This window comes from Somniosus microcephalus, chromosome 4 (genome assembly GCF_052327205.1).
Source record: "Somniosus microcephalus isolate GS21.2 chromosome 4, FLI_Smic_1.0, whole genome shotgun sequence".
NCBI classification, from domain to species: Eukaryota; Metazoa; Chordata; class Chondrichthyes; order Squaliformes; family Somniosidae; genus Somniosus; species Somniosus microcephalus.
Genome location: NC_140990.1, coordinates 313625476 through 313648577, shown reverse-complemented (window position 1 = coordinate 313648577; position 23102 = coordinate 313625476). Strand labels below are relative to the sequence as shown.

Sequence of the window (23102 nt, the reverse complement as noted above, 5' to 3'; positions counted from 1 at the left end):
AAATTGGCACAGCAGGCAGTGGAAACCAGTTTTTCTAACCAATCAGCAGGGGTGACTCATTTGGCTGTAAACAAACAAACAGTATAAAAAGACCAGTCCTAGTGCGAGCAAGCACTGAGTGCGAGTCATCAAAGAGTGCTCTGAGTTTGGGTAAGTGTGAGTTCGGGTAAGTGGGGTGTTAGGTGCTCTTTTCAAACTTTAACTCTGTGGGTTGTAGTTAATAAGGCCTTTCTGGTGCAGAGTGACTGTTGGTAAACCATTTAACTGGTGTAACTAGAGGGATTGATTTAATTTAAATCCAATTAATTAAAGGGATACCAGCATCTAAAATCAAGCAGAGGGTGTCCATAACTAACAATAAAAAATTTAATTAATTATATAGAATGGAGCAGGCGATGTGTTACTGTTGCAAGATGTGGGAGCCGGTGAACCCCACTGAGGCTCACGGTGATTATGTCTGTGACAAGTGTCTGCTGCTACAGGAACTCCAGCTCCGTGTTGATGAGCTGGAGTCTGAGCTTCAGACACTGCGACACATCAGGGAGGGGGAGAAGTACCTGGACTCTGTGTATCAGGAGGTGGTCACACCTATGAAGTTAATTAATTCAGATGTAGCCCATGGTCAGGGACAGGATGGTGTGACTACGAGTGAGGCAGGTACGGGGATCCAGGAGGTAGAGCTGGAGGAGCCGCAGCCCTTGTTCTTGTCCAACAGGTTCGAGGTTCTTACTCCCTGTGGGGACAGGAGCAGGGACTGCAGGGAGGATGAGCAACCTGGCCACAGCACCGTGGAACGGGGGGGCCATTCAAGAGGGGGGAGTAAATAGAAATGTTGTAGTGGTAGGGGATAGTATTATTAGGGGGATAGATAGAGTTCTCTGCAGCCGAGAGCGAGAGTCCCGAAGGCTGTGTTGCCTACCCGGTGCCAGGGTTAAGGACATCTCCTCTGGGCTGGAAAGAAACTTGCAGTGGGAGGGGGTGGATCCAGTTGTCATGGTCCATGTTGGTACAAACGACGTAGATAGGACTAGGAAGCCGGTTCTGTTAAAGGAGTATGAGCAGCTAGGGGTCAAATTAAAAAACAGAACCTCAAGGGTAATAATCTGGATTATTACCTGAGCCACGAGCGAATTTGGCTAGGACAAATAAAATTAGAGAGTTAAATGCGTGGCTCAAAGACTGGTGTGGGAGAAATGGGTTTTGCTTCCTGGGACACTGGCACCAGTACTGGGGCAGGAGGGAGCTGTTCCGTTGGGACGGGCTTCACTTGGCCAGTGCTGGGACTAGAGTCCTGGCGGATCATATAACTAGGGCTGTAGAGAGGGCTTTAAACTAACTAGTGGGGGGGAGGTTCCTAGAGAGCAAATAATAAAAATGACAACAGAGAAGGTCATAGACTTAGGTAGCAGTGGGGAAATTAAAAACCAGAGCGTGTCAGGAAGGGGCAGAAGGTATGGAGTAAAAGGTAAAGTAATAAAAAGGGCAAAAGCAGGAACTAAGTGTCACAAAACATATTTGAAAGTTCTCTATCTGAATGCACGTAGCATTCGTAACAAAATAGATGAGTTAATGGCACAAATAACTACATATGGGTATGATCTTGTGGCCATTACAGAAACATGGCTGCAGGGTGACAATGCCTGGGAATTAAACATACCAGGTTATTTAACGATCAGGCAGGACAGGCAGGACAGGCAGGAAGGAAGGGGAGGTGGGGTGGCTATGTTAATAAAGGAAGGAATCACTGTAATACAGAGAAATGATATTGGGTCAAAAGATCAGGATAATGAAACAGTTTGGGTGGAGGTAAGGAATAATAAGGGGAAAAAAACACTAGTGGGCGTAGTCTATAGGCCTCCGAACAGTTGCAACTCTGTTGGACGGAGTATCAATCAGGAAATAGTTGAGGCTTGTAATAAGGGAACATCTATAATTATGGGGGATTTTAACTATCATATTAATTGGACAAATCAAATTGGGCAGGGCTGCCTTGAGGATGAGTTCATTGAGTGTATTAGGGATGGGTTTCTTGAGCAATATGTAACTGAACCGACCAGGGGGCAAGTAACCTTAGATCTGGTCCTGTGTAACGAGACAGGAGTAATTAAAAATGTCCTAGTAAAGGATCCCCTTGGAATGAGTGACCATAACATGGTTGAATTCCATATTCAATTAGAGGGTGAGAAGGTTGGATCTCAAACAAGCGTGCTGAGCTTGAATAAAGGAGACTATGAAGGTATGAGAGTGGAATTGAGTAGAGTGGATTGGGAGAATAGATTAAAGGGTAAGACGATACATGATCAGTGGTGTACATTTAAGGAGTTATTTTACAACTTCCAAAAAAAAAATATTCCACTGAGAAGAAAAGGGTGTAAAAGAAAAGACAGCCATCCATGGCTAAGTAAAGAAATTAAGGATAGTATTCGACTAAAAACAAGGGCATATAAGGTAGCCAAATCTAGTGGGAGGATAGAGGATTGGGAAAACTTTAAAAGACAGCAAAAAATAACAAAAAGATTGATTAAGAAAGGGAAGATAGATTATGAAAGTAAATTAGCAAAAAATATAAAAACAGATAGTAAGAGTTTTTATAGTTATATAAAAAGAAAAAGGGTGGCTAAAGTAAATGTTGGTCCCTTAGAGAATGGGACCGGGAAATTAATGGTGGGAAATATGGAGATGGCAAAAACACTGAATGAATATTTTGTATCAGTCTTTACAGTAGAGGACACTAAGAATATCCCAACACTGGACAAACAGGGGGCTATAGTGGGGGGGGGAGGAGCTAAACACGATCAAAATCACTAAGGAAGTGGTACTCGGTAAAATAATGGGACTCAAGGCGGATAAATCACCTGGACCTGATGGCTTACATCCTAGGGTCTTGAGGGAAGTGGCGGTAGGGATTGTGGATGCATTGGTAATAATTTTCCAAAACTCCCTGGACTCAGCAAAGGTCCCGGCAGACTGGAAAACTGCTAATGTAACACCCTTATTTAAAAAGGGCAGTAGACAGAAGGCTGGAAACTATAGACCGGTTAGCCTAACATCTGTGGTAGGTAAAATTTTGGAGTCCATTATTAAGGAGACAGTAACAGGACATTTGGATAATCATAATTTAATAGGACAAAGTCAGCATGGTTTTATGAAGGGGAAGCCATGTTTGACAAATTTGCTGGAGTTCTTTGAGGAAGTAACATATAGGGTGGATAAAGGGGAACCAGTGGACGTAGTGTATTTAGACTTCCAAAAGGCATTTGACAAGGTGCCACACAAAAGATTATTGCTTAAGATAAAAAATCACGGGATTGGGGGTAATATTCTGGCATGGATAGAGGATTGGCTATCTAACAGAAGGCAGAGAGTTGGGATAAATGGTTCATTCTCAGACTGGCAATCAGTAACTAGTGGTGTTCCGCAGGGGTCAGTGCTGGGTCCCCAACTCTTTACAATCTATATTAACGATTTGGAGGAGTGGACCGAGTGTAACATATCAAAGTTTGCAGATGATACTAAGATGGGAGGGAAAGTAGTGAGTGAGGAGGACATAAAAAACCTGCAAGGGGACATAGACAGGCTAAGTAAGTGGGCAGAGATTTGGCAGATGGAATACAATACTGGAAAGTGTGAGGTTATGCACTTTGGCAGGAAAAATCGTAGAGCAAGTTATTATCTTAATGGCAAGAAACTGGAAAGTACTGAAGTACAAAGGGATCTGGGGGTCCTGGTGCACGAAACTCAAAAGGTTAATATGCAGGTGCAGCAAGTGATTAAGAAGGCCAATGGAATGTTGGCTTTCATTGCTAGGGGGATAGAATATAAAAATAGGGAGGTATTGCTTCAGTTGTACAAGGTATTGGTGAGACCGCACCTGGAATACTGCATACAGTTTTGGTGTCCATACTTAAGAAAAGACATACTTGCTCTCGAGTCAGTACAAAGAAGGTTCACTCGGTTAATCCCGGGGATGAGGGGATGGAAATATGAGGAGAGGTTGAGTAGATTGGGACTCTACTCATTGGAGTTCAGAAGAATGAGAGGCGATCTTATTGAAACATATAAGATTGTGAAGGGGTTGGATCGGGTGGATGCGGGGAGGATGTTCCCGATGATGGGTGAAACTAGAACTAGGGGGCATAGTCTTAGAATAAGGGGCTGCTCTTTCAAAACTGAGATGAGGAGGAACTACTTCACTCAGAGGGTGGTAGGTCCATGGAATATGCTGCCCCAAAAAGCTGTAGAAGCTACATCATTACATAAATTTAAAACAGAAATAGACAGTTTCCTAGAAGTAAAGGGAATTAAGGGTTACGGGGAGCGGGCAGGAATTTGGACATGAGTCTAGGTTCGGATCGGTCATGGCCCTGTGGGTAGCGGAACGGGCCCAGGGGCCGTGTAGCCTGATCCTGCTGCTATTTCGTGTGTCTAATTCTGTTAGATTCAGGAGATGGTTCTGTGATAGTAGATTGGCGGTTAGGATCAGATCAGCCATGATCTTATTGAATGGCGGAGCAGGCTCGAGGGGCCGATTGGCCTACTCCTGCTCCTATTTCTTATGTTCTTATGTTGCCTCTGGTTCTTTTGCCAATCACTTTAAATCTGTGACCTCTCATCAGCCATTGGAAACAGTTTCTCCTTATTTACTCTCTAAACCCTTCATGATTTTAAACACCTCCATCAAATCTCCCCTTAGCCTTCTCTGCTCCAAGGAAAACAGCCCCAGCTTCTCCAGTCTATCCAAATAACTGAAGTCCCTCATCCCTGGAACCATTCCAGTAAATCTCTTCTGTACTCTCTCCAAAGCCTTCACGACCTTCCTAAAGTGCGGTGCCCAGAATTGGACACAATACTCCAGCTGGGGCCGAACTAGTGTTTATAAAGGTTTAGAATATCTTCCTGGATTTTGTACTCTGCCTCTATTTATAAAGCCCAGGATCCCAGATACTTTATTAACCTCTTTGTTAACCTGTCCTGTCACCTTCAAAGATTTGTGCACAAACACCCCCAGGTCCCTCTCTTCTTGCACCCCCTTTAACATGGTACCATTTAGTGTGTGTGGTCTCTCCTCATTCTTCCTACCAAAATGTATCCCCTCTTTGTAGGATGCTTACTGGGAAACAGAGTGGGATACATATCGGATTTGCACATCTACATGATACTGGGAGCACTGGGTTATGTACAGGGATAGTCACTGGGCCAAAAGTGGGGTATAGGAACATCAGAAAGTCTGGAGCAAATTTGGCCCGTCAAGATAGAAGATTAAATGTAAAGAGATTTGAAACAGAGAGGGCAGGAGAAGCTTCTTCACACGGAGAGTTGTGAGGCTGTGGGATTCACTCCCGGGGTTGGTGGTTGAGGCAGAAACTGTGCCAGCATTCAGGATTAGATTGGAGAGGGGGATGTAGGGATATGGCGGGTAAATGTGATTGGGACTGTTTACTCGCTTGGAGGGTGAACGTCAACACAGACTGGTTGGGCCGAATGGCCTGATTCCGTGTTGTGATTTCTGTGTGTTTCTCTGAACCCTTCCTAATCTCTATCCATTTAGACCAAAACTGTGCACCATATTCCAGAACTGGCCTCCGTATTGATCAGTCGAATGTCAGTATAACACATTCTGACTTGTAGTCCAAGGCCTCCAGATAAATCCCAGTATCCAATTTGCCTTATTGATAACTGCTTCACGCTGCCGAGAAATAATCAATGGTCGCTCCAAAATCCTTTTCAACCTCTGCCAATGTGCACCCATTTAATGTTGCACGCATAGAATCAGAGCATCATACAGCACAGAGGGAGGCCATTCGGCCCATCGAGCCTGTGCTGGCTCTCTGAAAGAGCTCTCCAATTAGTCCCACTCCCCCCTGCTCTTTCCCCAGGGCCCTATGAATTTTTCCTTTTCAAGTATTTGCCCTCTTCTAAATCTCTTTATATTTAATCTTCGATCTTGTGTTCCTATACAACAACAACAACTTGTATTTATATGACACCTTTAACATAGTAAAATGTCCCAAGGTGCTTCACAGGAGTATTTTAAGACAAAAAATTTGACACCGAGCCACATGAGGAGAAATTAGGGCAGGTGACCAAAAGCTTGGTCAAAGAGGTAGGATTTAAGGGGCGTCTTAAAGGAGGAAAGAGAGGTACCGAGGCGGAGACTGTTAGGCAGGGAATTCCAGAGCTCAGGGCCGAGGCAACAGAAGGCACGGCCGCCAATGGTTGAGCGATTATAATCAGGGATGCTCAAGAGGACAGAATTAGAGGAGCGCAGATATCTCAGGGGGGTTGTGGGGCTGAAGGAGATTACAGAGATAGGGAGGGGCGAGGCCCCACTTTTTCCCCAGTGACTATCCCTCTACACATCCCACTGCTCCCAGTATCATGTAGATATCCTTCTGTTTCCTGTGAGTAGCCTGCACATATCACACTGAACCCACATCCCAGTTCCCCTACACATATAACCTATATGTATATACCCCCACTGTAGTAAACAGTGAGGAAGATTGTAATAGACTTCAAGAGGACATGGACAGGCTGGTGGAATGGGCGGACCCATGGCAAAAGAAATTCAATGCAGAGAATTGTGAGGGGATACATTTTGGTCCGAAGAATGAGGAGAGACCACACACACTAAATGGTACCATTTTAAAGGGGGTGCAAGAACAGAGAGACCTGGGGGTGTTTGTGCACAAATCTTTGAAGGTGACAGGACAGGTTAACAAAGCAATTAATAAAGTATCTGGGATCCTGGGCTTTATAAATAGAGGCAGAGTACAAAATCCAGGAAGTTATTCTAAACTTATAAAATTCTAACAGGACTAGACAGACTAGATGCAGGAAGGCTGTTCCCGATGGCGGGGGGAGTCCAGAACCAGGGGTCACAGTCTAAGGATAAGGGGTAAGCCATTTAGGACAGAGATGAGGAGGAATTTCTTCACCCAGAGAGTGGTGAACCTGTGGAATTCTCTACCACAGAAGGCAGTTGAGGCCAATTCATTAAATATATTCAAGAAGGAGTTAGATATATTTCTTAAGGCTAAAGGGATCAAGGGATATGGGGAGAAAGCAGGGACAGGGTACTGAATTTGGATGATCAGCCATGATCTCATTAAATGGCGGAGCAGGCTTGAGGGGCCGAATGGCCTACTCCTGCTCCTATCTTCTATGTTTCTATATAAAATACTAGTTCGGCTCCAGCTGGATTATTGTGTCCAATTCTGGGCATCGCACTTTAGGAAGGACGTGAAGGCTTTGGAGACAGTACAGAAGAGATTTACTGGAATGGTTCCAGGGATGAGGGATTACAGTTACGTGGATAGACTGGAGAAGCTGGGGTTGTTCTCCTTGGAGCAGTGAAGACTAAGAGGAGATTTGCGAGAGGTGTTCAAAATCATGAGGGGTTTAGATAGAGTAAATAAAGAGAAACTGTTTCCAATGGCTGACGGGTCGATAACCAGAAGGCACAGATTTAAGGTGATTGGCAAAAGAACCAGAGGCGAGATGAGGAAAACTTTTTTACACAGCGAGTGGTCGTGATCTGGAATGCACTGCCTGAAAGGGTGGTGGATACAGATTCAAAAGGGAATTGGATAAATACTTGAGGGAGAAAAAATTGCAGGGATATGGGGAAAGAGTGGGGGAGTGGGACTAACTGGATTACTCTTTCAAAGAGCTAAATTTTATTGTCTTCTACAGCCCAGGTCACATCCATGGGTTGGATCCCCGACCCCCGTCATCGTGTAAGGCCCACTTGCACCCATCTGGAGACCGGTACATCTCATCTCACTGGGTTACCAACCTCCAGGCTTACTCTGGGTCCCATATGGATCAAGGAATTGGGAGCGCCCACTTCCAAGAGGGAAATGAAGCCGGGTAGGGGTAGCTTGTGAAGGGGAAACCACAGCCAGGGAGTGGGGGGGGATTGATTGGGGGAAATCCAGCCAATGAAGGGGTTGTAAAGGGGTCGAAATCTTTCTTATCTAGGGATGGTGGGGGGGGGGGCGGCCCAAAATCTTGCCCAGTGCGGGTGGAATTTTGATGACCGATTCCTTGTTCACTGTGGTGGTGTGGAGGAATTTAAGGCTCCAAATCTTGTTCAATGTGATGGTGGTGGTGAGATTGAGAGTCTAAACCTTTCTCAATAGGGGAACATCTAGGCAATAGCGATCACAGCATAATAAGGTTCAAGATACTGTGAGAAAGACATAAATAAGATAAAGACCAATAGATTGGAGAAAAGTTAATTTCAAGGAGATGAGAATGGAACTAGGGAAGATAAAAAGGAAATTTTTTTATACACATAGTGGTCTGCACAGAGTGATCTTAAACATAAGAACATAAGAAATAGGAGCTGGAGTCGGCCATTCGGCCCCTCGAGCCTGCTCCGCCATTCAATAAGATCATGGCTGATCTTCTACCTCAACTCCACTTTCCTGCACTATCCCCATATCCCTTGATTCCCTTAATATCCAAAAATCTATCGAGAGCACTCTAAATGGAGTGCTTCTAAACGGAGTGCTAAATTTGGGAAATTGGAGAGAGTGGTAATTTGGAGCAGCAGGGAAAGGAGGAGAGAGTAAGAGGAGCGGCTGGAGATAAAGGTAGGCCAGAGAGCCCAGAGGAAGCGAGAGCGTCAGGGAACAAGGTTAAAAAAAAAACCTGATGTGAATAAGGTTGGTGAGCTGCAGGTGCAAATAGTCACATGGGAATAAGATGTCGTGGCAGTAACAGAGACCTGGCTCAAAAGGGGCAGGATTGGGTATTAAATATTCCTGGATATAAGGTGTTCAGGAAAGATGGGGAAGGAAAGATAGAAGGTGGTGTGGCTGTATTGGTTAAGGAGAATGTTACAGTGCTGGAGAGAGAGGATGGCCTGGAGTTATCAAGGACAGAATCTATATGGCTAGAATTAAGAAATAATAGAGGTGCCATTACACTACTAGGTGTATTCTATAGACCACCAACTAGTGGGAAAAAATATGGAGGAGCAAATTTGCACAGAAATTACAGAGCGGTGCAAGAACTATAGGGTAGTGATAATGGGGGACTTCAACTATCCTAATATAGACTGGGATAGTAATAGTGTAAAGGGCAGAGAGGGGGAAGAATTTCTGAAGTGTGTTCAGGAGAACTTTCTTGATCAGTCTGTTTCCGGCCTGACGAGGAAGGAGGCATTGCTGGATCTGGTTCTGGGGAATGAGGTAGGTCAAGTGGAGCAAGTGTCAGTAGGGGAACATTGAGGGAGCAGTGATCATAGTATCATAAGGTTTAGATTAGCTATGGAACAGGACAGGGAGCAATCTAGAGTAAAAATGTTTAACTGGGGGAAGGCCAATTTCAGTGGGATAAGAACGGATCTGGCCCGGGTAAACTGGAATCAAAGATTGGCAGGCAAAACTGTAATCGAGCCTTTAAAGAGGAAATAGTTCGGGTACAGCCGAGGTACATTCCCACTAGGGGGAAAGGTAGGACAACTAAAGTCAGAGCTCCCTGGATAACGAAAGAGATAGAGAGTAAGATGAAGCAGAAAAAGAGCGTGTATGACAGATGTCAGGTCGAGAATACATCTGAGAATCAGGCTAAATACAGAAAGTTCAGAGGAGAAGTGAAAAAGAAAAGAGGGAAAAAGAGAGGGTATGAGAATAGAATGGCAGCTAACATTAAAGGTAATCCAAAAGTCTTCTATAGGCATATAAATTGTAAACGGGTAGCAAGAGGAGGGGTGGGACCGATTAGAGACCAAAAAGGAGACCTACGCATGGAGGCAGAGGGTATGGCTGAGACACTACATGAGTACTTTGCATCTGTGTTCTGACATCTGTCATACGCCCCCTTTTTCTGCTTCATCTTACTCGCTATCTCTTTCGTCATCCTGGCTTTGGCTTTGGTTGCCCTACCAAGGAAGAAGATGCTGCCATAGACATAGTGAAGGAGGAGGTAGAGGAGATACTGGATATGATAAAAATTGATAAAGAGGAGGTACTAGGAAGGCTGGCTGTACTTAAAGTAGATAAGTCACCAGGACCAGATGGGATGCATCCTAGGATGCTGAGGGAAGTGAAGGAGGAAATTGCAGAGGTACTGGCCATAATCTTCCAATCCTCTTAGAAACAGGGGTGGTGTCAGAGGACTGGAGAATTGCAAATGTTACACCCTTGTTTAAAAAAGGGTGTAAAGATAAACCCAGCTATGGAAAAGCACAAGGAGCAATCTAGAGTAAAATTACTTAATCGAAGGAGGACCAATTCCAATGGGTTAAGAACGGATCTGGCCCGGGTAAATTGGAATCAAAGATTGGCAGGCAAAACTGTAATCGAACAATGGGCTGCCTTTAAAGAGGAGATGGTTCGGTTACAGTCGAGGTACATTCCCACGAGGGGGAAAGGCAGGGCAACTAAAGCCAGAGCTCCCTGGATGACGAAAGAGATAGAGAGTAAGATGAAGCAGAAAAAGGGCGCATATGACAGATGTCAGGTTGAGAATGCAAATGAGAACCAGGCTGAATATAGAAAGTTCAGAGGGGAAGTGAAAAAAGGAAATAAGAGGGGCAAAGAGAGGGTATGAGAATAGATTGGCAGCTAACAGAAAAGGGAATCCAAAAGTCTTCTATAGGCATATAAATAATAACCAGGTAGTAAGAGGAGGGTTGGGGCTAATTAGGGACCAAAAAGGAGAGCTATGCATGGAGGCAGAGGGCATGGCTGAGGTACTAAATGACTATTTTCCATCTGTCTTTACCAAGGAAGAAGATGCTGCCAAAGTCATAGTGAAAGAGGAGGTAGTGGAGATACTGGATATGATAAAAATTGATAAAGAGGAGGTACTAGAAAGGCTGTCTGTACTTAAAGTAGATAAGCCACCAGGACCGGATGGGATACATCCTAGGATACTGAGGGAAGTAAGGGTGGAAATTGCTGAGGTACTGGCCATAATATTCCAATACTCCTTGGATACAGGGGTGTTGCCAGAAGACTGAGCAAATGCAACTTAAGGCACATGGGATTGGGGGCAAGGTATTGACTTGGATAGAGAACTGGTTGGCAGACAGAAAGCAAAGAGTTGGAATAAACGGGTCTTTTTCCGAGTGGCAGGCAGTGACTAGTGGGGTACCGTAGGGATCGGTCCTTGGACCCCAGCTATTCACAATATATATTAATGATCTAGACAAGGGAACTAGATGTAATATCTCCAAATTTGCAGACGACACAAAGCTGGGTGGGCGTGTGTGCTGTGAGGAGGATGCCGAGAAACTACAGGATGATTTGGACAGGTTGGGTGATTGGGCAGAAGCATGGCAGATGCAATATAACGTGGATAAATGTGAGGTTATCCACTTTGGTGGCAAAAACAGGAAGGCAGATTATTACCTGAATGGCAATAGATTGGGAGAAGGGGAAGTGCAACGAGACCTGGGTGTCCTTGTGCACCAGTCACTGAAGGTAAGCATGCAGGTGCAGCAGGTGGTTAAGAAGGCAAATGGTATGTTGGCCTTCATAGCGAGAGGGTTTGAGTACAGGAACAAGGATGTCTTGCTGCAGTTGTACAGGGCCTTGGTGAGCCCACATCTTGAGTACTGTGTGCAGTTTTGGTCACCTTATCTGAGGAAGGATGTTCTTGCCATGGAAGGAGTTCAGCGAAGATTTACCAGGCTGATACCTGTGATGGCAGGAATGACGTATGAGGAGAGATTGGGTCGATTAGGCTTATATTTGCTAGAGATTGGGCTTGTACTCGTTGGAGTTTAGAAGAATGAGAGGGGATCTCATTGAAACTTATAAAATTCTAACAGGCCTGGGCAGACTAGATGCAGGAAGGATGTTCCCGATGGCCGGGGAGTCCAGAACCAGGGGTCACAGTCTAAGGATAAGTGGTAAGCCATTTAGGACAGAGATGAGGAGGAATTTCTTCACCCAGAGAGTGGTGAACCTGTGGAATTCTCTACCACAGAAGGCAGTTGAGGCCAATTCATTAAATATATTCAAGAAGGAGTTGGATATATTTCTTAAGGCTAAAGGGATCAAGGGATATGGAGAGAAGGCAGGGACAGGGTACTGAATTTGGATGATCAGCCATGATCTCATTGAATGGCGGAGCAGGCTTGAGGGGCCGAATGGCCTACTCCTGCTCCTATCTTCTATGTTTCTATGTAACTGGATGTGCTTACGTTGAGCTTCATTGGAACAGGTTAGAGGTAAAGCGCTGGATGAGGCGAAGGATAAAATGGAACTGTGGACCACAATGAAATACCATGGATGAATAAAGGGATAAGGGCAAAACTGAAACTAGGCAAAAGAACCAGAGGTGACATGAGGAAATGTTTTTTACGCAGCGAGTTGTTGTGATCTGGAATGCGCTGCCTGAAAGGGCGGTGGAAGCAGATTCAATAATAACTTTCAAAAGGGGAATTGGATAAATACTTGAAGGTTACAGAGCAATGGGGAAAGAACAAGGGGAGTGGGACTCATTGGAGAGCTCGTAGAAAGAGCTGGCACAGGCACGATGGGCTGAATGGTCTCCTGTGCTGTATCTTTCTCTGATTCTACAAAAAGAAATGACATACTCTAAGTACATGGACAATAAAATAGGGAATGACAAAACAGGAAGCTTGAGGATCTAAACATTGCCTGGTGTGATGGTGGTGAGTTGCAAGGTTCATAAACTTGCTTAGTTGTGGGGGGTCGGAGGGGCAGAACGACTCGCTGCGTAAAAAACATTTCCTCGTGCCGCCTCTGGTTCTTTGGCTAGTTTCCGTTTTGCCCTTATCCCTTTATTCATCCATGGTGTTTCATTGTGGTCGGCAGTTCCATTTTATCCTTCGCCTCATGCCGGTGCTTTACCACTAACCTGTTCCAAAGAAGCTCAACAGGAGCTCGCGGTACAGCACCTCATCTTTCGATTAGGAGGGGTAGGCTGGGGCCTGGAATCCTGCTGAATTGCAGGGGAGGAGAGGATAGAGGTCAGGAACCCTGCTTATGATGAGGGGGAAGGCGGTTGGAGTTGGTGAGAATTCTGTCAAGGATCACACCTCAAAACGTTCAAGTTAAACCATTGCTAGGTGTTTCTCCCCCTATCCCGCACATCAGTGACCCATAGGATGAGGTTCTTAAATCATAGAATGAACGAAGGAAGCTTATGGCACAGAAGGAGGCCATTCGGCCCGTCGTGCCTGTGCTGGCTCTTTGAAGGAGCAGCGTGCTCAGTCCCACACCCCCCACTTAGTGTCCGTAACCCTGTGAGTTCCTCATCCTCAAGTATCCGTCCTACATAGAATCATATAAACTTGGGTCTTGTCCCGAATCCCACTCCAAGGCTTCGTTTTAATCAAGGTAGTCTTTTTGCTTTCGGCAGAGTCGTCGGATGATTCCTATGTCTCGGCCGGTGAAGATCCCTTGGAGCCACCAGTGTTTGAGATTGCCATCGCCGACACCTTGGTTACTGTGGGAGCTGGAGTGCTTTTGAAATGTATCATCACCGGGACCCCAATACCTGAAGGTAGGACATTACAATGACCACACGACTCTCGTCCAAAGAAAGACGTTGCAGTTATATATACAGCGCCTGTCACCTCCTTAGGATGAACAAAGCGATTTACGGACAATGAATGACCTTTTTTGAAGTGTAGTCACTTGTTACAGGAAGTTAACATGCAGGTACAGCAAGCAATTGGGAAAGCAAAAGGTATGTTAGCCTTTATTACAGGTGGATGGATTTTGATACTGGAGGCGTGTAGGAGGCGGGACTACAACTTTCGGGGTTGTAGTCCCGCCTCCATCGAGTTGTAGCAAACCCACGCGATTTTCACTTGATTGACCTTGTTGAGCCTGCCCAGCGGACTCAGCAGGCCAATTAAGGGCCACCCGGCAACAGGTGACATCACAGATTGACATTTCATCTGTCAAGAGCTTTTGACAGATGAAATATCAGCGTTCGACAGCTGTTTGAAGCTGTCAAACACTGACAATCTGTACTCTAAGTTAATTCATTCCTCTCAGGCTGATTTAGAGATCTCTCCAGAACAGAAAGCTGAATGCTGCAACTTTTGACAACTCGCGGCCATTCTGCTTTCTGTGCTGGTGAGATGAGGGACTCCCGAGACCTGAAGGAAGGAAGGCTGTAAAGGTAAGTAAAACTTATTTAAACACTTTACACACACCAAACACACTTAGCTCTGCACTCATGCACACACCACTCACCTGAACACCGGACATCTCGAACCCTCCAAGCCCGTCAGCCTGATGGTCCACCTCACTAACTTGGCGTGGTTTGGAGCCCTCGGGAATCCCACACTTCAGGGATAAAAATAGGGATTAGGCTAAAAACTGCCAGTTAACTACCTGTTAACAGGCAGTTAATTGGCAATAATCCCCTTCCCGCCTCGGGGAGGCGGGTCCCAGCACGGGTCGGGTATCCGCCTCCTTTGAAACTGGCATGGAGGCGGGTTGGGGGGTGGGATGGGTTCGAGCCCCCGATTTCGAGATTTTAACACCCCACACGCCTCCAATCCCGCCTCAACGGCCCAATGAAAATCAAGCCCGAAGAGTAAGGAAGTCTTGCTGCAATAATAATAGGGCTTTGGTGAGACCACACCTGGAGTACTGTGCACAGTTTTGGTCTCCTTACCGAAGGAAGGATATACTTGCCTTAGAGGGGGTGCATTGGAGATTCACTAGATTGATTCTTGGGATGAGAGGGCTGTCCTATGAGGAGAGATTGTGTAGAATGGGCCTATACTCTCTGGAGTTTAGAAGAATGAGAGGTGATCTCATTGAAACATACAAGATTCTGAGGGGGATTGACAGGGTAGATGCTGAGAGGTTGTTTCTCCTGGCTGGAGTGTCTAGAACTAGGGGGCATAGTCTCAGGATAAGGGGTCGGCCATTTCAGACTGAGATGAGGAGAAATTTCTTCACTCAGAGGGTTGTGAATCTTTGGAATTCTTTACCCCGGAGGGCTGTGGATGCTCAAATTTTGAATATATTCAAGACAGAGATGGATAGATTTTTGGACTCTAGGGGAATCAAGGCATATGGGGATTGGACAGGAAAGTGGAGATGAGGCCGAAGTTCAGCCATGATCTTATTGAATGGCGGAGCAGGCTCGAGAGGCCGAATGGCCGACTCCTGCTCCTATTTCTTATGTTCTTATGTTATATGGGCAAACGCAGCAACCAATTGGCTCCCAGGACCAGCAATCAGAGGAACGCCCAGTTAAAGCCACTGTTGGTGGTGTTAGTTGAGGGGGTAAATGTCGGCCAGGACCCCGGGAGAGCTCCTCTGCTCTTCTTCCAAATAGTGGCCGTGGGATCTACCTTAGCGGGCAGATGGGGCCTTGGTTTTAGATCTCATGCCAAAGACAGCCTAGTGCTCCCTCAGTACTGAATGGTAGTGCAGTGATCACGTTACTGGACAAGTAATCCAGTGAGTTAAAATCCCATAGAAACATAGAAGATAGGAGCAGGAGTAGACCATTCGGCCCCTCAAGCCCGCTCCGCCATTTAATGAGATCATGGCTGATCATCCAAATTCAGTGTGTGGCAGAGAATTCCACAGGTTCACCACTCTCTGGGTGAAGAAATTCCTCCTCATCTCAGTCTAAATGACTTACCCCTTATCGTTAGACTGTGACCCCTGGTTCTGGACTCCCCCGCCATCGGGAACATCCTTCCTGTATCTAGTCTGTCTAGTCCTGTTAGAATTTTATAAGTTTCAATGAGATCCCCTCTCATTCTTCTAAACTCTAGCGAATATAAGTCTAATCGACCCAATCTCTCCTCATACGTCATTCCTGCCATCCCAGGTATCAGTCTGGTGAATCTTCGCTGCACTCTCTCCATGGCAAGAACATCCTTCCTCTGATAAGGTGACCAAAACTGCACACAATACTCAAGGTGTGGTCTCACCAAGGCCCTGTACAACTGCAGCAAGACATCCTTGCTCCTGTACTCGAATCCTCTCGCTATGAAGGCCAACATACCATTTGCCTTCTTAACCGCCTGCTGCACCTGCATGCTTACCTTCAGCAACTGGTGCACAAGGACACCTAGGTCTCGTTGCACGTCCCCTTCTCTCAATCTGAGGGACAGGATAAATCTTCATTTAGAAAGACATGGATTAATCAAGGACAGTCAGTATGGATTTGTTAAGGGAAGGTCATGCCTGACTAACTTGATTGAATTTTTTGAGGAGGTAACAAGGAAGGTCAATGAGGGTAGGGCATTTGTTGTAGCGTATATGGATTTTAGAAAGGCTTTTGATAAGGTCCCACATGTCAGACTGGTCACAAAAGTAAAAGCCCATGGGATCAAAGGCAAAGTGGCAAGTTGGATCCAAAATTGGCTCAGAGGCAGGAAGCAGAGGGTAATGGTTGATGGGTGTTTTTTTGACTGGAAGGCTGTTTCCAGTGGGGTTCCGCAGGGCTCAGTACTAGGTCCTTTGCTTTTTGTGGTATATATCAATGATTTAGACTTGAATGTAGGGAGTATGATTAAGAAGTTTGCAGATGATACTAAAATCGACTGTGTGGTTGATAATGAAGAAGAAAGCTGCAGACTGCAGGAAGATATCAATGGACTGGTCAGGTGGGCAGAACAGTGGCAAATAGAATTCAATCTGGAGAAGTGTGAGGTGATGCATTTGGGGAGGGCTAACAAGGCAGGGGAATACACATCAAATGGTAGGACACTGAGAAGTGTAGGGGAACAGAGGGACCTTGGAGTGCATGTCCACAGATCCCTGAAGGTAGCAGGACAGGTAGATAAGGTGGTTAAGAAGGCATACGGGATACTTGCCTTTATTAGCCGTGGCATAGAATACAAGAGCAGGGAGGTTATGCTTCAACTGTATAAAACACTAGTTAGGCCGCAGCTAGAGTACTGCGTGCAGTTCTGGTCACCACATTACAGGAAGGATGTGATTGCACCAGAGGGGGTGCAGAGGAGATTTACGAGGATGTTGCCAGGGCTGGAGAATTTTAGCTATGAGGAAAGATTGGATAGGCTGGGGTTGTTTTTTTTGGAACAGAGGAGGCTGAGGAGAGATTTAATTGAGGTGTATAAAATTATGAGGGGCTGAGATAACGTGGCTAGGAACGACCTATTTCCCTTAGCAGAAGGGTCAATAACCAAGGGACATAGATTTAAAGTAATTGGTTGGAGGTTTAGAGGGGATTTGAGGAGAAATTTCTTCACCCAGAGGGTGGTGGGGGTCTGGAACTCACTGCCTGAAAGGGTGGGAGAGGCAGAAACCCTCATCACATTTAAAAAGTACTTGGATATGCTCTTGAAGTGCCGCAACCTGCAGGGCTACGGACCAAGAGCTGGGGAGTGGGATTAGGCTGGATAGCTCTTTGTCGGCGCGGACACGATGGGCCGAAATGGCCTCCTTCCGTGCTGTAAATTTCTATGATTCTATAAGTCAGGCAGCATCTGTGGAGAGAGAAACAGAGTTAACGTTTCAGGTCGTGACCTTTCATCAGCTCGAGCTTACGTTGAGCTTCGTTGGAACATGGTAGGAGGCCGAGGACAGAGAGGTCAGAGTGGGAGTGGAGCGAAGAATTAAGTGACAAGCGATCGGAAGCTCAGGGTACAGCAAATGCTGGGAGCGCTCAGCAGGCCAGGCAGCATCTGTGGAGAGAGAAACAGAGTTAACGTTTCAGGTCGATGACCTTTCGTCAGAACTGAAAAAAGTTAGAGATTTAACGGGGTTTAAGCAAACACAGAGGCAGGGAAGGGGGGAAGGCAGTAAAGAACATTGTGATTTGAATTTGAGTTTAAAATAAAATTGGAAATAAAAAGCTGGTCTCAGTAAAAGTGACCATGAAGGTGTCGGATTGTCGTAAAAATCCAACGGGTTCACTAATGTCCCTTTAGGGGAAGGAAATCTGCCGTCCTTACCTGGTCTGGGCCTATATGTGACTCCAGACCCACACCAACGTGCTTGACTCTTAAACTGCCCTCTGAAATGGCCTTGCAAGTCTGGGCAACTGGGGGATGGGCAATAAATGACGGCCTTGCCAGCGACGCCAATAACCTGAAGATGAATTGTAAAAAAAAGATAGCCAGCGGACCAAAACAACACAGTGAAGAGATCTAAACAGCGGTAGGAATGAAAGTGCCCCAATTATACAGCTGAAGGTCCCAGGTGTGGTGCGCAATCCATGCTGAATCTCAGCTGGGGATCTGAGTGCCTCCGCACTAAGTAAGGCCAAAGGGCAGGGCCCGCGCTCCTGGTCACCGTCCGTGACCCTGGCTGGAAAGTCCGTGGTCTTTGGCCGAGGACAGGGTTCGGCCTCAGATGTGAAACCCTCACGGTTGAATAGCCAGATGCCCATTATGGGTGAGGCAACAGGACTTGTTGGTGGGACCGTACCTCGGGATTTTCCCAAATTTTATTTATGTGTCAGCCGTGCCTCAGTGGACAGCACTCTCTCACCTCCGAGTCAGAAGGTCGTGGGTTCGAGTCCCACTCCAGAGACTTGAGCACAAAACCCAGGTTGACAACCCCGGTGTAGTACTGAGGGAGTGCTGCACTGTCGGAGGTGCTGTCTTTCTGTATGAGACGTTAAACCGAGGCCCCGTCTGCTCTCTCGGGTAGACGTAAAAGATCCCACGGGCACTATTTTGAGTAAGAGCAGGGAGAGTTCTCCCCAATGTCCCAGGGCCAATATTTATCCCTCAACCAACATAACAAAAACAGATTATCTGTTCATTATCACATTGCTGTTTGTGGGAGCTTGCTGTGCGCAAATTGACTGCCACGTTTCCTACATTCCAACAGTGACTACACTTCAAAAAACGTCCTTCATTGGCTATGAAGCACATCAGGGGGTCCTGAGGTGGTGAAAGGCGCCAGTTCACTCATTCATTCATCTTTCTTTCTCTTCCCCCCCCTCCGCCCCCCCCCCGAATAGTCATTTGGAAAAAAGACGGCGAAATCCTGAAAACGAGCCAGACGCACATCCTGAAGGCGGAAGGCGAGCGACACACGCTGTTCATCCCGTCAGCGAGCACGCTGGACGGCGGCCTGTACTCCGTCAGCGCGGCCAATGAGGTCGGCCTGTCCAGCTGCTGCGCCTCCGTCCAGGTCCGAGCAGGTAGGTGACCGACGGAAAGGAAAGGACCTGCATTTATATAGCACCTTCTGCATCCTCAGGACGGCACCTCATTACACAGGATTGTATAGGATTACATAGAATTAAATATGTTTACATAGAATTCTACAGGGTTGCATAGAATTGTATAGAATTACAGAGGATTACATAAAATTGCATAGGATTGCATAGGATTGTATAGGATTGCATAGTGTTGTATAGGATTATATAAAATTGCATGGAATTACATAGAATTTACTGCACAGGAACAGGCCATTCGGCCCAACAGGCCTATGCCGGTGTTTCCGCTCCACATGTACCTCCTCCCTCCCCTCTTCATCTCACCCCATCAACATATTCCTTTCTCCCTCATGTATTTATCTAGCTTCCCCTTAAATGTATCTCTGCTCTTCGCCTCAACCACTCTCTGCGGTAGCGTGTTCCACATTCTCACCACTCTCTGGGTAAAGAAGTTTCTCCTGAATTCCCTATGGGATTTATTAGTGACTATCTTATATTTATGGACCCTGGTTCTGGTCTCGCCCACAAGTGGAATATCTTGTGTCTACATCTACCCTATCGAACCTCTGTCAGGTCACCCCTCAGCCTTCTTGTTTCTAGAGGAAAGCGCCCCAGTCTGTTCAACCTTTCCTGATAGGTAGAACCTCTCAGTCTGGCATCATCCTGGAAAATTGCCAGTGGATTACTTTCGGAGTGCGGGCTTTGTTTTGTAGGTAAATGTTGCAGCCGGTTTGCGCACAGCAACTTCCCAACAACTTGCATTTATATAGTGGCTTTAACATTTATATAGTGGCTTCAACATTTATATAGTGGCTTTAACATTTATATAGTGGCTTCAACATTTATACAGTGGCTTTAACATTTATATAGTGGCTTTAACATTTATATAGTGGCTTCAACATTTATATAGTGGCTTCAACATTTATATAGTGGTTTTAACATTTATATAGTGGCTTCAACATTTATATACTGGCTTTAACATTTATATAGTGGCTTTAACATTTATACAGTGGCTTCAACATTTATATAGTGGCTTCAACATTTATACAGTGGCTTCAACATTTATATAGTGGCTTTAACATTTATATAGTGGCTTCAACATTTATACAGTGGCTTTAACATTTATATAGTGGCTTTAACATTTATATAGTGGCTTTAACATTTATATAGTGGCTTCAACATTTATATAGTGGCTTTAACATTTATATAGTGGCTTTAACATTTATATAGTGGCTTTAACATTTATACAGTGGCTTCAACATTTATATAGTGGCTTTAACATTTATATAGTGGCTTCAACATTTATATAGTGGCTTCAACATTTATATAGTGGCTTCAACATTTATATAGTGGCTTTAACATTTATATAGTGGCTTCAACATTTATATAGTGGCTTCAACATTTATACAGTGGCTTTAACATTTATATAGTGGTTTTAGCATTTATATAGTGGTTTTAACATTTATATAGTGGCTTTAACATTTATATAGTGGCTTTAACATTTATATAGTGGTTTTAACATTTATATAGTGGCTTTAACATTTATATAGTGGTTTTAACATTTATATAGTGGCTTTAACATTTATATAGTGGTTTTAACATTTATATAGTGGCTTTAACATTTATATAGTGGCTTCAACATTTATATAGTGGCTTTAACATTTATATAGTGGTTTTAACATTTATATAGTGGCTTTAACATTTATATAGTGGTTTTAACATTTATATAGTGGCTTTAACATTTATATAGTGGCTTCAACATTTATATAGTGGCTTTAACATTTATATAGTGGCTTTAAAATTTATATAGTGGCTTCAACATTTATATAGTGGCTTTAACATTTATATAGTGCCTTTAACATTTATATAGTGGCTTTAACATTTATATAGTGGCTTTAACATTTATATAGTGGCTTTAACATTTATACAGTGGCTTTAACATTTATATAGTGGCTTTAACATTTATACAGTGGCTTTAACATTTATATAGTGGTTTTAACATTTATATAGTGGCTTCAACATTTATACAGTGGCTTTAACATTTATATAGTGGCTTTAACATTTATATAGTGGCTTTAACATTTATATAGTGGTTTTACCATTTATATAGTGGCTTTAACATTTATATAGTGGCTTCAACATTTATATAGTGGCTTTAACATTTATATAGTGGTTTTAACATTTATATAGTGGCTTTAACATTTCTAGGCCTAGAAATTGAGTGGGCTTAGCGCCCATTTTGCGGCGCTAGAGGGCATTGCGCTGGACTTACAGCCGGTTTTGAAATTGACTAGGGCCCAACATCGGCGTTACACCGGTAGCGCTGCGCCGGCACCGATGATGTCATCGGTGTGCGCAGCGTCCCGGTTGCCGTGGTGACGGGCCCCAGCGCCGAAATTCAGTTGCGGCCGCCTCGCCCGTGGCAGCCGCAACTAAGACTCTGGCAACAGAGTCTTGCACGACTTTGCGCCGGCGCAGAAAGGTGGAGCGGCGGCCGGCCGCTTTCCCGCCGGCCGCCTGCCCGCACCTCCCTCCCCGGACTCCCCCACCCCCCCCCCCGCGGAACAGATGCTTCTCGGCTGCGAGCCCGGCACTTCTCCGAGGTGCCGGGCTAATTTTTGTGGCGATTTAACCGGCCAGCGGGCGGGTGCAGGCAGCTCCTCCTTAACTGAAGGAGGAGGCCTGCACTTCCCGAGCCTGCCGCACCGCATCGGGCACCGCAGCGTCGGAATAGCGCCGCAATGCGGCGCGTAGCGCCAGTTTTCAGACGCAAACAGCCTTCAGTAGCGCCGGCAGCCGTTTGGGCGCGGCGCTACTGAATTTTTGGCGCGCACAGCGCGACTTAGCACCGGCGCTAAATTTCCGGCGTTAAGCCCCGGCGCAGCGCAAACTCAATTTCTAGGCCATGTAGTGGCTTTAACATTTATATAGTGGCTTCAACATTTATATAGTGGCTTTAACATTTATATAGTGGTTTTAACATTTATATAGTGGCTTTAACATTTATATAGTGGTTTTAACATTTATATAGTGGTTTTAACATTTATATAGTGGCTTTAACATTTATATAGTGGCTTCAACATTTATATAGTGGCTTTAACATTTATATAGTGGCTTCAACATTTATATAGTGGCTTCAACATTTATATAGTGGCTTCAACATTTATATTGTGGCTTCAACATTTATATAGTGGTTTTAACATTTATATAGTGGCTTCAACATTTATATAGTGGCTTCAACATTTATATTGTGGCTTTAACATTTATATAGTGGTTTTAACATTTATATAGTGGCTTTAACATTTATACAGTGGCTTTAACATTTATATAGTGGCTTTAACATTTATATAGTGGCTTTAACATTTATATAGTGGCTTCAACATTTATATAGTGGTTTTAACATTTATATAGTGGCTTCAACATTTATATAGTGGCTTTAACATTTATACAGTGGCTTTAACATTTATATAGTGGTTTTAACATTTATATAGTGGCTTTAACATTTATATAGTGGCTTTAACATTTATACAGTGGCTTTAACATTTATATAGTGGTTTTAACATTTATATAGTGGCTTTAACATTTATATAGTGGTTTTAACATTTATATAGTGGCTTCAACATTTATACAGTGGCTTCAACATTTATATAGTGGCTTTAACATTTATATAGTGGCTTTAACATTTATATAGTGGCTTTAACATTTATATAGTGGCTTTAACATTTATATAGTGGTTTTAACATTTATATAGTGGTTTTAACATTTATATAGAGGCTTCAACATTTATACAGTGGCTTTAACATTTATATAGTGGCTTTAACATTTATATAGTGGCTTTAACATTTAAGTAGTGGCTTTAACATTTATATAGTGGCTTTAACATTTATATAGTGGCTTCAACATTTATACAGTGGCTTTAACATTTATATAGTGGCTTTAACATTTATATAGTGGCTTTAACATTTATACAGTGGCTTTAACATTTATATAGTGGCTTT

The 23102-nt window shown here is 44.5% G+C and overlaps 1 protein-coding gene across 3 annotated transcripts in view; it reads left to right on the top strand.

Annotated features, from left to right (window-relative positions):
• Positions 1-23102, top strand: part of spega (striated muscle enriched protein kinase a) — a 536975-nt gene that overhangs the window by 200756 nt on the left and 313117 nt on the right. For all 3 annotated transcript variants that reach the window (XM_085986741.1, XM_085986740.1, XM_085986742.1), the window contains 2 exons: positions 13345-13488; positions 18904-19086. In XM_085986741.1, the coding sequence (XP_085842867.1) occupies positions 13345-13488; positions 18904-19086 (327 nt within the window). The remainder of the gene's footprint in view (positions 1-13344; positions 13489-18903; positions 19087-23102) is intronic.